The 15,286-nt window shown below is 39.6% G+C and overlaps 1 protein-coding gene and 1 long non-coding RNA gene across 2 annotated transcripts in view; one reads left to right on the forward strand and one right to left on the reverse strand.

Annotated features, from left to right (window-relative positions):
- Positions 1-11,727, reverse strand: GTF3C6 (general transcription factor IIIC subunit 6). Its single transcript, XM_021008085.2, has 6 exons — positions 11,275-11,727; positions 6,676-6,756; positions 4,475-4,538; positions 4,336-4,380; positions 4,119-4,232; positions 1-660 (listed from the first exon to the last, which is right to left on the reverse strand). Exons 1-6 carry the CDS (start codon positions 11,725-11,727, stop codon positions 359-361), a joined length of 1,059 nt encoding a protein of 352 aa, XP_020863744.1. The 3' UTR covers positions 1-358.
- The window catches only part of LOC110222873 (uncharacterized), an 18,777-nt gene continuing 15,186 nt past the window's right edge, over positions 11,696-15,286 (forward strand). Inside the window, exon 1 of the long non-coding RNA XR_002328514.2 lies at positions 11,696-11,785. This is a non-coding gene — a long non-coding RNA (uncharacterized LOC110222873). The remainder of the gene's footprint in view (positions 11,786-15,286) is intronic.

The following is a 15,286-nucleotide window of genomic DNA, read 5'->3' on the forward strand; positions in this document are numbered from 1 at the left end:
TTTCTGAAAAACAAGACTTTATTTTATTATATACCAAACATTATTATAAACAAATGAGAAGATAGACTGCATCCTGTTCTCTACGGTCCTTTAAGCCCCCTAAAATAGTGTGTTTACCTACACACAATACCCACTACAGCCAAAAATCTCTAATTTAGAGAATCTGAAGGAGAGGAATAAAAAAAAATTTTTTTAAAGAACTATCTGGTTATTGCTTGGTCCTGACTTATCCAATATGCAGCTATACTATGTGTATGGTCTATAGTCATAGAATCCATGAATACATGAAAGCTATACATTCAATTCTCCAAAATCAGAATTCCAGTTATGCCTATGCCTAGAACCTACAGGAATGATGTCACCTAGGAGTGGCTTCTAAGGCAGGCTCCTGAGTTTCCATAGAAATAGAATCTTCTGTTTCAGAAGAAGGGCTATCAAGAAGAGGACCAGCATCCTCCATTTCCAAGTGGTCTGATTTCTCCAGTTCACTGCCCATGCCTGTGTTCTCTTTGGCTTGTATCTCCTGTTCTTCCATTTCCAAAGTTTTGTCTGGGGTTTGAGCTGCAACTTCTTCATCTTCCTTCTGCTGTGCAAAGTTACAAATCATGTTGGGTCTATACGAAAAATCATTGTCCTTGATCTGCAGCCATTCCACACCACCTGTTCCAGAAAAGAAATAATTATGCCAAGAAATAAGGATGGAGAGGAGGGAAAATTTATAACATTTTCCTCAATTAATACAATCTTTGACTGATATTCCTAAACAAACATGTCAAAGGAAACATACTACCCTAAACACATCAAGGCATATGTGTCACTGAATACTGTGTTTACCTGCGAATCTTGGAAATGTGAGTGCCTACAAAGAAAAACTACATAAAGCCAAAAAGAAATTTCAGTTCTTTTTTTTTAAAAAAAATAGGAAGATGACATTTTACCTATCTATCACAGGCCTTTTGCTAAAGCGCTTAATCCATTGTCTCAAAGTGATATCTTTAACTAGAGGTCTCCTGAAACTGCCTCTGACACCAATGATCTTCTAATCATCAAATCAAATGATCATCTTTAGAGCCTTCATCATGTTTGACTTCTTTGAAGCATGACACTATTGACACATTCTCCCATCCCCACATATTTTGGATACTCAATCCTCCCTTAGTTTCTGAAATATAACATTCTGTCCTGGTTTCCCTACTTCTTTTACTCATTCCTTCTCTCAATTATTGTTACTTCATCTTCTTTCCAACCTTTTTTTTTTATGTTTTTTTCCATATGCTTTTGAGTTGAAAATTTTTCTCCCCCCTTCCTCCCCATCACCCTCCCCAAGAAAGCACACAATCTGACCTAGGCTTTACATTTACATACCCATTAAACATATTTTCACATTAGTGAAGTTGTAAGTAAAACTTAAAACCGACAGGAGGAACTATCAGAAAGATGAAACAAAACTCAACAGAAGGTAAAAATAAGTGATAGTGATTCGACTTCCATAGTTCTTTCTTTGGATGTGGACAGCATTTTCCATCCTGAGGCCTCTGAAGACGTCTTAGATCCTCGTAATGCTGAGAAGGGTTCAGTTTAACATTCTTAGTCATTGCATAACGTGGCTGTTATTGTGTACAAAGTCCTCTTGGTTCTGCTCACTTCACTCAGCATCAGACCATATAAGTCTTTCCAGGTTTTTCTGAAGTCAGCCTGTTCATCATTTCTTATAGCACAACAGTATTCCATTACATTCATATACCACAACTTGCTCAGCCATTCCCCAGTTGATGGGCATCCTCTCAATTTCCAATTCTTTGCCACCACAAAAAGAGCTGCTATGAATATTGTTGTACATGTGGGTCCTTTTCCCATTTGTTTGATCTCTTTGGGATATAGTCCTAGAAGTGCTATTGCTGGGTCAAAGGGTATGCACATTTTTGTAGCCCTTTGGGCATAGTTCCAAATTGTTCTCCAAAATGGTTGGATCATTTCACAACTCCACCAACAATGTACTAGTGTTCCAATTTTCCCACATCCTCTCCAACATTCATTATTTTCCTATTTTGTCATGTTGGCCAATCTGATAGGTGTGATGTGGTACCTCAGACTTGTTTTGATTTGCGTTTCTCTAATCAATAACGATTTAGAGCATTTTTTCATATGACTATAGATGGCTTTAATTTCTTCATCTGAGAACTGTCTGTTCATATCCTTTGACCATTTATCAATTGGGGAATGGCTTGTGTTCTTATAAATTTGTCTTAATTCTCTCTATATTTTAGAAATGAGGCCTTTATCAGAGAGACTGGTTGTAAAAATTCTTTCCTAATTTTCTACCTTCCTTCTAATCTTAGTTGCATTGGCTTTGTGCAAAAACTTTTCAATTTAATGTAATCAAAATTATCCATTTTGCTTTTCATAATGTTCTCTATCTCCTGTTTGGTCATGAATTCTTCTGTTTTCCATAGATCTGATAGGTAAACTATTCCTTGTTCTCCCAGTTTACTTATGGTATCAGCCTTTATATCTAAGTCCTGAACCCATTTTGACTTTATTTTGGTATATCATGTGAGATTTGGGTCTATGCCTAGTTTCTGCCATACTCTTTTCCAGTTTTCCCAGCAGTTTTTTTCAAAGAGTGGGTTCTCTTTCCAACCTTTTAATTACAATATTGCCCAATGTTACATTCTAAGCCCTTTTCTCTTTCCTCTCTATATTTCATTCTGTGGCTTCAGCTTGCCTTTAAGCAGATCCAAGTCTTCAGTTCTGGCCATTCTCCCAAACACCAGATCCAGATACCCAAGTAGCTACATAACGTAGGTCTGTAAACTTATTAGGATGATGTAGAGCTGGAAGAATTGTCAAGATCATCTAGCCCAATACCTTCATTTTATAGTAAAAAACAGGCCACACAGAAAAGAGGTGATGACTAAAATCACAAAGATAATAAATAACAGAACTGGGATTTCCAAATTAATGTCCTACTGGCAGATACCTCAAACTCAATATGTCCAAAAAGCTTATCTTTCCCTTAAAACCTTTTCCTTCTTTTATAACTACTTTTATCAGTGTCACCACTGTTCGCCTAAATTCCTAGATTCAAAACCTCAGTGTGATACTTTAACTTTCCTCTTCCTCATCTTTCTATATAAACAGTTAAGATTAAATTTTTTCAATCCTATCATTGCAATTATTCTCAAATTATTCTCACATCCCTTTCTTTCTTTCTATTCCCACTCCTACTTTCTTAGCCTGTTACGTCACTGAACTATTGCAATAGCCTCCTGAAGGTCTTCTGCTTCTACTCTTTCTTGTCTGCTTAATCCATCTTTTTTAAAACTGCTGCCATACAGATCTTTATTCACAGCTCTGGTTACATGACTTGCCTGCTCAAAATCCTTGAACAGCTCCCTATCTACCACAAAAATTCAAAGTCCCTTGCCTAGTGTTTAAGGCACCGACCTTCCTACCTTCAGAGTTTTCTCCTATTACACCCTTTCATCCCCTCTAAACTCCAGCCAAAAAGGACCACTTTACAAACTCTATGCTTTCCCAACCCTATGCCTTTTCTCATATTATTTCCTATCCACAAAATGCTTTTACTCCCACTGCCTAAGGAATTCCTAATCAACTTTTAAAAGCCCAATTTAAATGCCATTTCCTCCATGAAGCACTTCTCTGGCTCCCTAATAAAGTACTTTTCGCCTCTCTGTTGCACTAATGTGTTTACACGTAACATATCGTATCATCAAAACACCGTATCTTCTCTAGGACAGAACTCTGGAAACTAATTCAAATATAATTTCTTGGTAAGCAATGAAATAACTTGTATGCTCCTGATAGGTTACTCTGTATTGAGATTTAAATCTGAAATAAACCTGAAGGTGTATATTTGTATACAGTGCTCATAGCTATTTCACTAATTATGATGCAATATGCTTGAATTAAGCATTATCCAGACTTTACTATGGTAGCTCCTTGAAGGCAGGGACTGTTTTTGCTTTTTCTTTATATCCCTAGTCCTTAGAATAGTACCTAACACAGAGTAAGCACTATAACAAATGCTTTTTGATTGACTGATAAGATATAAGTCAAGCACAAATCACTGTTTTCTGAAAATGAGGCATACCAACCTATGTTTTCTTCTCCCTCCTTCTTCTCAGTCAGAAGTGTTCTCGTCATACTCAGCTTCTTCATTGTGTGGCACTTATATTTCAGCTCTATTTTATGGTTACCTTCTGCATCAACTAAAAGCAAAGTTACCTCAATTACTATGATGTTCAATTTCATATGAAAAGTTTAGGCTCTGTGGCCCTAAATTTAACCTGGGAAATCAGAGCGATTACTTACCCTGATCTGTATTTTCTTCAAATACAACACAGGTCCCAAGAGTATCTACAGGAAAAGTATAGGACAATTTATTGAGAAATAAGGTTCTTCTCAGAGTCACATAATTAAAAAAGAGCTTTGGCCAGTGACCTCTTCCTACCTTCATATTCCCCAGCAAAGACATAGCTGTCCACTTGAAGAATAGGTCTCTCTGTATCAATGCCCTATGAAGTGAACATAATAAAACAGTCAGAACTAGAAGAGACTTTAGCAGGTTACCTTGTGGGAAACCTTTAACACATACATCCTCCAAATAAGTACTCTAAGAAATAGTACTGCTCTAGACATAGTAGTTGCAGTCCAGAGAATACTTCTTTGGTGAACTTTCTATCTATTCCATGTAAAACCAACTCTGAAAGATTAACTAAAGGACAGTTAAAAAGTTGTCAACAGTACCAGTTAACTAAAATTTCAAAGGGAGGTGGGGAATAAGTGACAACTCAGCAGCAAACAGTCCATAAACATTTATTAAGCATCTACCACATGCCAGGCACTGTACTAAGCACTAGGGATACAGAAGGAGGCAAAAGACAGTCCCTGCCCTCAAGGAGCATCATTTAGGGGAAACAATAAGCAAACAAATATGTTCCAACAAACTACAGACAGGATAAATAGGAAATAATGAAGAGGGAAGGACTAGAGTTAAGAGGGTTTGGGAAAGTCTTCCTATAAAAAATGGAATTTTAGTTGGGACTTAAAGGAAGCCAAAGAAGCCAGAAGGCATAGATGAGTAGGGAGTGTATTTTAAGCATGGGGGATAGCCAGAGAAAATTCACACACCCGAGAAATTTCTAAGAGATATCTTTTCCTACTCAGTCTCCCCATTCTTCTCCATGCTTATCTCTGTTTCCCACTGTCTCCTCATGTATCTATCCTCTCCCACCCCATTCGTTCCTCTTCAGTAGCAGCTCAAGACTAATACATATTTTACATTTTTCTATTGTCCAAATAAATTGTATTTCCTATTTTTAGTGTAAAATAACAGACCACTTAATATTTTATTATTCCCTTAAAGTCCTGATATATAGCTCTTAAATAATTTTGAGGAGGGTTAGTAGATAGAGAGAAGGCTTTACCTCAGATTAAAAAAAATGGTCTGTAGCCCTGACTTAAATTATATGCTATGGATGACTGTTAATTTTAAAGATCTATAGGAATACAAAGTCCACAACTCAGGTATTTAATCATATTTCACAGTGATTTACTATTTTAAGGATAATTATTATCTCCTACCACCTATAATTAATTTTACATAGCAATCATCACACTTAATATAGAAATTCTCTATAAACAAAATTTAGCAATAAGTATAATTAAATATTTAGCTGCCAAAGCACTCATGATAACTGCAGCTTACATTTATACAGTTCAAAAACTGCCTTGGACACTTACTCTATCTGGGTGACCCTGGGCAAGTCACTTCACCGCTGCCTACTTCAGTGTAGAGGGCCGATCTTAAGAGTCTGATACGGGTTTAAGATCCAGGACAGAGTTTGACCTTTGCCCAGGCTTTCACCCAAAGGGCTCAATAATGAAGAAGCACGGCTCTCCATTCTCTCCCTGTTAGGAGGTTCCTGAGACATTCCTTCTCACTCTTTGAACCTTAGATCTACATATTCACTCCTCTATACAGGCACCAGGAAAAAGCCTTGGAATTTACAACTCTATCTAGGAACTCTGATAAGGAGGAAATGTATGTTATCACATCCTTAGCAGATGTTTTGGGAGTGTCTCACAGGGAAGACTCTTTGAAGTTAGGATGGATTTTCTCTATATGTCCTGTACCCTCAGAAAAATAAACTGAGTCAGTTTTTCTGTTCTGCCTGGCCCACTTCATGTCTTATTTCATGCCTTTCCATTCGGGGTACTATCTGGTTGTGGGCAACACTTCAGTTTCCCCATCTGTAAAATGATGATAATGATAACACCCACCTTGTGAAGATCAAATGAGATAATAATTGTACATCATTTCTCAACTCTTAAAGTGTTACAGAAACATGAGTTACTGTTATAGTGCTTAATGGTTTACAAAATGCTTCCTTGACAAGAATTCTGTGATACGGGCAGAACAGATATTAATTCTTATTCCCATTTTACAGAAGAAGAATCTGAAGCTCAAAAAATTGTGACTCTGCCCAAAGTCGCACAACTAGGAACTCTCAGAACAAGGACTCAAATCCAGCTTTGCTGAATTTAAGTTGTTTTCTTTTTCTTTTCCCTATATTCCGCAGTTAATAAGATTTTAATCCTGTTTTCAGTTTAGGAACAGTTTAAACAAACCATAAAATGCTGGATACTCACCAAAATCTTGCATTTGTTTCCACATCTTGTTAAAAACTCTGAATCTATAATTCCTGATAATTCCACCATAGCCAATTGCTCCTGGAGGGGGAAAAGGAAAAGGTGTTAAAAGCTAGTAGTCCACAAAGTAGATGTCCATTTTGGGGGGAATGGCTAAATAAACTATGGTACATGAATGTATGCTGTAAGAAATATCAAACACTACGAATACAGAGAAGCATGAAATTTATGAGGAGGTAATCAGAGCCAATAAAACAATATGCACAATTACTACAAAAATGTAAATGGAAAGAATCACAGAACAATTAGAATGAATGTTGCAGAATTATTAAAAAAAAGCATAGTTACAAAGAAGAAAGATGAGAAGATACCTCCTTCCACTCTTACAGAAGTGGGAGATCCACAGCTGTGGAACACTACATATATTTTCAAACTTCTTTGATGTATTGATGGATTTTGCTAATTTTTTCTCTTATTCCTCTTGATATTTTTTTTCTTTTAAAAACTACTCTTTACTATACAGCATTGCCCTCTGGGAGAGGGAAGTGGAAAGAATACTGGGAGAAATGTAGATGATGTAAAAACAAAGGTTATCAATAAATTTTTTTTTTAAAGTTTGCCACTGTGGTACAATACAGCTGATGTGGATTCAGAACTCTGCCATTCACTATGTACGTAATTTCCTCTATACAGCTGCCAAATTCACACTCTTCAGAACATAAATCTTACCATATCATTCTCCTGAGCTTCAATGACTCCCTACTGCCTTCAGGATAAAATACGAACTCCTCTGACTTTTGAAGCCCTTCACAATCCAGCTCCAACATGTTTTTACATTGATTTCTCAATACTGACCCTCAGTCAGTTCCCATTCCTACCACTCCATCTCCTACCTCTGCATCTTTGCACAGGTTCTCTAAATCAACAAGCATTTATTTAGCACCTACTATGTGTCAGGCACTCTAAGAGCTGAGGATACTATACAAAGACAAAAACAGTCCCTGCTCTTGAGGAATGTCTAATGGACAACATGCAGATATCTAGTTACAAACAACACATATAACAAAACTGCAGATATCTCAAAAGGAAGACACTAAAATTAGGGAAAGCAAAAGGGCTTCTTGTAGAAGGTGGGATTTTAGCTTAGACCTGAAGGAAGCCAGGGTATCCAAGAGGCAGAGATAAAGAGAGAGAGTTCCAGTCATGAGGAACAGTGAATGAAAATGCACAGGCGTTGGGAGGTATAGCAAGAAGACTAGTGTCACTGGACCTCAGAGTACTTGGGAGGAGAACGAAGAGTAAGACTGGAAAGGAAGGAAGTGGCTAGGTGATTTAAGACTTTAAGCGCCAAAAGATTTTCTATTTCATCCTGGAGGGAACAGGGAGCTACCTGGAGTTTATCATATTAAGGGGATCAAATCTGCTCTTTAGAAAGATCATTTTGATAGCCAACTTAAGGCAGGGAAATGAACCAGATGGCTACTGGAAGTCCAAGTGTGAGGTGATGTTGGGCTATACCAAAGTGGTGGCTGTGTTAGAGGAGAGGGGGAATGTACCAGAGGTGTTGCAAAGGTAGAATCCGCAAGACTTAGCAACAGATTGAAAATGGGAAGTGAGAAACAGGAGTCAAGGATGACACCTAAGTTGTAAGCCTGGGTGACTGGGAAGATGGTGGTATCCTCAACAGTAACAAGGAAGGTGAGGAAGAAGAGAGGGTTTGGGGAAACATGATGAGTTCAGTTTTGGACATGTTAAGCTTAGGATTTCTATGGGACATCTAGTTTGAGATGTCCAATAGGCAATTGGAAAAGCCAAACTATCACCTTAAAATGCTTTCTTTACTCACCTCTCCCCAGTCAGATATGGGCAGCTAGGTAGGTGGTGGTTTGGAGTGAGGAAGATCTGTTTTCCAATCCAGCCTCAGACACTAACTACCCGTGTGATCATTTAACCCTGTTTGCCTCAATTATTCATCTGTAAAATGAGCTGAAGAAGAAAATGGTAAACCACTCCAGTATCTCTGCCAAGAAAACCCCAAGTGGGGTCACAAAAAGTTGGAAACCACTGAAATGACTGAACAAGAAAACAACCACCCCTATTAAGATCCCTAGCTGTTTTTAAAGCTCAGCTCAATCAATACCTCCCGTAAGAGGATTTCCTGATTGTGCCAGTTGTTATTGCTCCCCATCAGTTTTGGGGGTATATATCTCATATTTATTTTTGGACATGTTTCTCCTTCGTCGAATGTAACCTTCTTGAGGCAGACTCTCTCATTTCTATCTTCATATTTCCAGAATCTAGGAGAGCTCTTGGCACATAGCTATTACTTAGTAATAATGCTTATTGTCTTGAACTGACTGGAACCCAATTACATCACAGTACAGTAGAAAGAGTGCTGGATTTGAGACTATAGGTCTGAATTTCAAATCCAGGATGTACCACTTACTCTGTGACCTCTGGCAAGTCACTTACCCTCTCTAGCCCTCATCTGTAAAACGAAAGTTTTTGACCCAATAATCCCTGAGAATCCTTCTAACTCTAATAATCTCCATAAACTTTCTAAGGATCTTATTGGAAAATTAAGGGAAAAGTTATATTTCTACATACCACATAATTTCATAACAAATTAACTCTGTTAAGTTAGGTTAAGCAGAATGACCTTACAATAATTTCACTATGACTTTTCCATTCTGATTACAAATGTACATTTAGGACAAAGTGCTAAGCCCAGTATAATGGAAAGGATGTTGAGTGGAAGTCAGGATATCTAGACTAGAGTCCTTCTACTGACTGGTTGTATGACCTAGTCAAATCATAAAAAAAGTTTAATTATTTTTATCTGTAAAAATAAGGTGTGTTGAAGAGGGGTAAGGGAGATTATACTAGATTATTATTTCTCAAAACATGTTTTACAAAACCTGTTCCCAATAGCTGTGAATAGAAGGGTTTCTTGAGAACACTCTTGATGCTGGTTATGTTTTACCAAGGAAAAAAAAAAACTTTCATTCCTGAAAATGGTCCTAGGTTCTAAAATACTATATTGCCTTGTAGCATTAAGTTCTGGTAGATCCAAGCAGGAAAAGAATATAGGTTGATCCCACAGCAACAAGAGGTAAAGACAATAACACTGGTAACCCAAGAATCTTAAGAGGTATTGAAAAGTAGTCCAATCTTGTGCTAATCCTCTAAGTAGAAGGAAGGATGGATGACAACAAACAGATGAATTGTGATCTACATGACCAGAGAATACCATGATCAAAAAGATTTCTAGATATATATTTTTTAAAAAGTTGAAGTTATTTTGTCCCAAATCTTCCTGACTTTACCCCCAGACTAGACCACATTTATGACTTTCATCAATATTTCATGCCCTAAAGTTCCATGCTAGTCAAGCAAGGAGAAACCACTATGGACAGGGGGTCCACCTCCCTTATCACCACCAACAGCAACAATTGCTGAACCAACTCCTGCACAGAACCCTGGTAGAGGGCAGCGCCGCCCCCCCCTCCTCCTATGGAGAAGAGGCTACTCACCTTAACTGCCATTCCCCAGGCAGGCAAGCCAGCCTAGCTTCTTTAGCTAGGCACCGAGAGAGTCATGAGGCAGCATGTGTGGTAAGTTAAACCACCATCAATCACCACTTTGACCACTATCTCTCCTGATGGAGACAACCTCGGACCCTGAACCCAAGAGTCCTGGGAATATCTTTGCTGTCAGCCTAGTACCCTCAGCCATTATCCTGGGAAGCAACAGCTGTGGAGATGCATCCTGGCCACTGCTCCTGCAGGTGATAGAGACATAGCTACTTTTTTTTGGGGGGGGGCTAGGCAATGGGGTTAAGTGACTTGCCCAAGGTCACACAGCTAGTAAGTGTTAAGTATCTAAAGCCAGATTTGAACTAAAGTCCTCTTGACTTCAAGGAAGGAGCTTTATCCATCCCACCATCTAGCTGCCCCCTAAGCTATAGCTACTTAAGACCTGGACGGGAAAGTCCTTGTCACCAAAGTCCTTGGCAATGTCAAATGGCTCAGCATCAGAGACTGATGCGACTGAGGCACTAAGATGCGCTTTGTCAATAATACAGCCTAAGACCACGGGCCTTACTTTTCTATTTGTATCTCCAGCACCGAGCACAGCACCTGGTCCCTCGCTGTTGTTGTTCAGTCATGACCCCATTTGGGGTTTTCTTGGCAAAGACACTGGACAGGTTTGCCATTTCCTTCTCCAGCTCGTTTTACAGATGAGTAACGGAGGCAAACAGGATTAAATGACTGGCCCAGGGTCACACAGCTGGTAAGTGTTTGAGGCCACATCTGAACTCAGATCTTAAAGATTCCAATGGAGCCCAGCGCTCTATCCGCTGCATCACCCAGCTGCCCCGTCTGGCACCGAGTAAGCGTTTAATAAACGTTTCCTTCGTTCGTTCCTTCATTCAAGTGGCGCCCTGGAAGGAGCACGGAGCGAGTCCCCGACCCCCCAGAAATGCCATCCTGCTCCTCTCCCTGGGCCCCAGAAACCCCGTTCTAAAAGCCAGGGCAGGAATTCCCTCTTCCCGAGGCACGCTCTACCCCGAGGCCTGGGCCATCGGCCGCCACTTACCTCCTCTTCTTCGTCCTCTTCTTCCTCGCGCCCCGGAGCTAATTCACCCAGGGCAGCAGCGGCCATAGTCCCAGGGCCTAGGACTTGAAGTGCCTTTTCCCCCCAGCAACCCCCACCAGCGTCACGTGATCGACCACGTCCCCTGCGCCGCCATCTTAAGGGCGGGCTGCTGAGAAGCGACTTCCTGGTTCTCCGGTTCCGGTTCCCCCTCTTCCGGTGAAAGAACCCTGCCCGGCCCTTCCGGCGGAGCGGAAGGAGAGGCGCTCCGGAAGAGGGCGATCGTGAGCTTGACTGCTCAAGTTTTCCCCTCCTTCGTGTGCCAACTCTGCCTCCTGAACCCGGCTTGTGTCCGTCTGAGGAAGCGCCGGGCCTGGGGCGGCGTGGGCCTTGCTTATGTACCCGCCCAGGCAGCCCTCCTGTCAGGAATAAACGAACAATTGAGCAAGCATTCATTAAGCGCCTACCATGTGCCCTGGGAACTAGTGTATCGTGTTGGTAGTGTATCGAGTCGGTAAGCATTTATTAAGTACTTGCTGTGTGGGAAAGGCAAAAATAAGGTCTCCTACGTCCCAGATTATGTACATATACACGATGGCAGCCAGTGGGCCCCCCACAAAAGGAGAGACGTGGAAGAAGCCAGAGGCAGAATGCAAGAAAAGGCACTGGCCTGGGCTCCCCCAGCTGTAGTCTCAGCCGTCTCCGTCAGGGATTCGAACCCCAAACTTCTGACTTCACCTCCCAGCATTCTCTCAAGTCAATGAGCTTTTATTAACTGGCAGCCTGTCTTCTAAAGGCTTGAATTACCCCCTAAAAAAGAAGCGAAATGAACACCCACTTCTTCCCCAGTCTACGCTGCCCTCATCAAGTGAGATATTAGGTGAATGGAAAGGGAGACGAGTTGAGTAAGGAGAGAAAAGGAAGGAGTCTGGGCAATTTGTAGAAGATTGTTGATATTGTATAATTCAATAAAACTTGTATTAACCACCTGTTTTGCACCAAGATGAAACTAAATAATGTATATCAAGTACTTTAAAGTGCCATATAAATGCTAATTATCACTAGAGTTGTCATTACATCCCGAATGGCCACTGGGATGCAAAATGGGGGGGGGGGAAATGATATATCTTTGAAACTTAGCAATAGCTTACAATCACATTTGGAAGGGTCTAAACACAGATAAGCATGATATAGAGTGTCCTGTGATAGGGCCAAAGGAAAGGTCCAGACAGTGCTCTGGAAAAATTTCAAAGAGGGAAAGATCATTTCCAGCTAGGGGATTAGGGAATACTTCATGGAGGAGAGGACACCAGAACTGGGCTAATAATAGCCTTCTGTCTATTGAACTACTGAAAGGATGTTAGAAAGAAAGATCTTTCGCCCATCTGGCTTCTAGGTTCCCACTCCATTCGTGGCAACCCCATTCCAGCTGAGATTTCAGATCATGAGATATTGTTTAAACCTTGTTGGATGATATCTTTAGTTTAGGCCAAAGTTCTGATGTTCTACTTACCTATGGTTCTAGGCATGTCTGGAACTATAAAACACAACAGATCAAAAAGGTAATCCTCTTAAGACTCAGGCAGAGATGTGAGCTCATGGAATAGAAATGATTTAAGTTGAAGGAGGTGAGGGGTATATATATATATATATAGGCCCTGGAAACCCTCCCAGCCCAACTTCCCCAGAACTCTTCCACAAGGCCCTAGCATTTGCCTGAGCCTCAACACATACAAACCTTTCAACTGTGCTTGTATTGTGGCTTTGACCCTGCCCCAATCTCCAATTCTCTGTTACCTCTAAGCTCGCCCAGCCCTTCATTGTCTGGATGGCCCAGACCACTTCAATTCAATTCAATCTAGACCTCTTCCGTTTGCCTGGGGCACCCAGCCCTTCCGGATCATTCTTTGTTACCTCCCAGTACTCAAGCTATTATAGGTCACATCCTTGATCACATCCAGATTCTTCATTAAAACGCTCAGACTCCCTAAGAGTCTGTCTGGCCCACTTCTTTTGGCGATATAATAAACCTTGTCTCTGCTCAGATTCTTAAAATCTGGCCAATAGTGCAGAGTCATTAGGAATCTCGCTCACCCCAATCAGTGTTTTAATGAACCTTGTCTTTGGCTGAAAGAAGGCTTGCGTGGAATTCATTCGAGGCTGGACCCGCATCTTCTGCTCTTGAATTTTGGGGTTCCTAGCACACCTAGACCTCAGAGGGTGTACAATTGACTTAACCCTGGGTAATGTAATTGCAGTATCTGAGAAATGGAATTGGTGTTTAAAATAATATTTTCAACTCTGCCACTAGGAGGAGACAAATGAATTAAAGATTACTGTGATTCTGCTTTTAAAGCACTTGAAAACAATAAAATACACGAAGATGTAGTTCATCTTAAATCAATATTTCAGATATCCATCATTTCACTGGTGTGAATAGACAGATCATCATTTCTCTCCTGCTTTAGTAGACAGTCTTACCAAACTATTCCGACAAAAAAAAAATCACCTCTCGGTCACCCTTCTGGTAATGATATTTTCTGAATTTAGCCAGACTGTTGCCCTAACTTAGCTGACTTAGCTTTCAAGAATCCAGAGTTTATTTCTTAGATAAGATACAGCATTGGCATGGGACTTTAGTGAAGAGCAGTACCTCATTTTATTATTTTGTGTGACGAATCAAACATTACCTAAGATTATCTTTTAATGAACGTTAACATTTCACCTTAAAATCACATTCTACATTTGTATACCTTTTATTTACTTTAAGGATACCAGTCTTTCACAATAAAATGAAATCAAAGGAAATATTACTTTGTAAACATTAAATCACCCTGTGAATGCCAGCTAGTATTATTAATTATATCAAGTCTCATTGCCACAGTTCAGTGAACTAATATTTAGAGCTAAAAACTGAATGTAGGACTCAGTACAGAATTATATAGCCCAAATCCCATTTTTTAAGTGCTAAAGCAGGGTTTCCTAAAATGTAATTTGGAGGACTTTCAAGAGTTGGAATTCATAGTCTGGAGAATGACCAAGGGTTGGAGTACTAGTAATGGGTGAAAATGTGGGAAGGAGAGGACTGGACACTATGGCATTAGTAACCAGAGATATTCTAAAGCTAATTTTCTTTTGAGGATTTGGTTGCATTAGTTCCATATTGTATGTTGAGGCTATAAGTTGCAGAAGTTGTCAGTCTGCATCAGTAGAGAAAGCTTACAAATTGGGAGTTTCCTGTGTGAAATCACAGGTGTATACAGCTTCCCCCCTTCCTCCCCTACCCCACCAAAAAAGAAAAATTGCTGTGTAGAAAGACAGTCTCAAAGTCAGGAAGATTTGGGTTCATTTCTCACTACCAAGCTGTGCGACCCAACAAGTCATTTATCTCCCAATTCCTCGGGCAACTAATTTTCTAAGACTATAATTTGCAGAACAATTGCCTCATCTGCATTCCCTGAGGAAGTTTCCTCAGTAGGAATTTCCCTACATCAGTGAAATCACAGGTGCAGACCATGATTATTACTACATAATTTAGGGAGAGAATAATTATTTACCAAGGAGGGAAAGGATGGGCAACAGCCCAGAAGTATCCCAACTTTGATTTAAGGAAAAGAGAAAATTATCAACAATACCGAAATTAAAGCTGGTTTAAGAAAATTTTGTGGTATCCTTAATAGCTTTAAAAATTAGAAACATCTTACAAAACAACACTGCCTTCTAATATGTGACCTTGAGTAAGTCACTCAGCTTCTTTTAAAAATGTTTTATTTTTAAATTTTGAATTTAAACTCCAAAAAAAGAACATTTCCACACATAGAACACAAAACAAGGATTGTATATGAAATCATAAGTCTATATTTCATACTGCTTTTTTAAAAAAGTTATGATAAATTTCATGAACATTACTTTATTTTTGTATTTAAAATGATTTATTGATTAAAACATTAATAAGCACTTACTTTTTACAAAGTACTAGAGATATAAATATAAAGGGAAGACAATTCCTGCTCTC

The sequence above is a fragment of the Phascolarctos cinereus genome, unplaced genomic scaffold (assembly GCF_003287225.1).
Source record: "Phascolarctos cinereus isolate Bilbo 61053 unplaced genomic scaffold, phaCin_HiC Scaffold_5;HRSCAF=322, whole genome shotgun sequence".
In the NCBI taxonomy this organism is placed as follows: Eukaryota; Metazoa; Chordata; class Mammalia; order Diprotodontia; family Phascolarctidae; genus Phascolarctos; species Phascolarctos cinereus.

Excerpts from the sequence above, each read along its gene's own strand:
- GTF3C6 (XM_021008085.2), bottom strand. The coding sequence starts at position 11,727 with ATGAATGCTTGCTCAATTGTTCGTTTATTCCTGACAGGAGGGCTGCCT. Across the intron at positions 4,381-4,474 it reads CTTTGCTGGGGAATATGAAG|ATACTCTTGGGACCTGTGTT; the intron begins GTAGGAAGAGGT and ends CTTTTCCTGTAG. Across the intron at positions 4,233-4,335 it reads TGAAGAAAATACAGATCAGG|TTGATGCAGAAGGTAACCAT; the intron begins GTAAGTAATCGC and ends CTTTGCTTTTAG.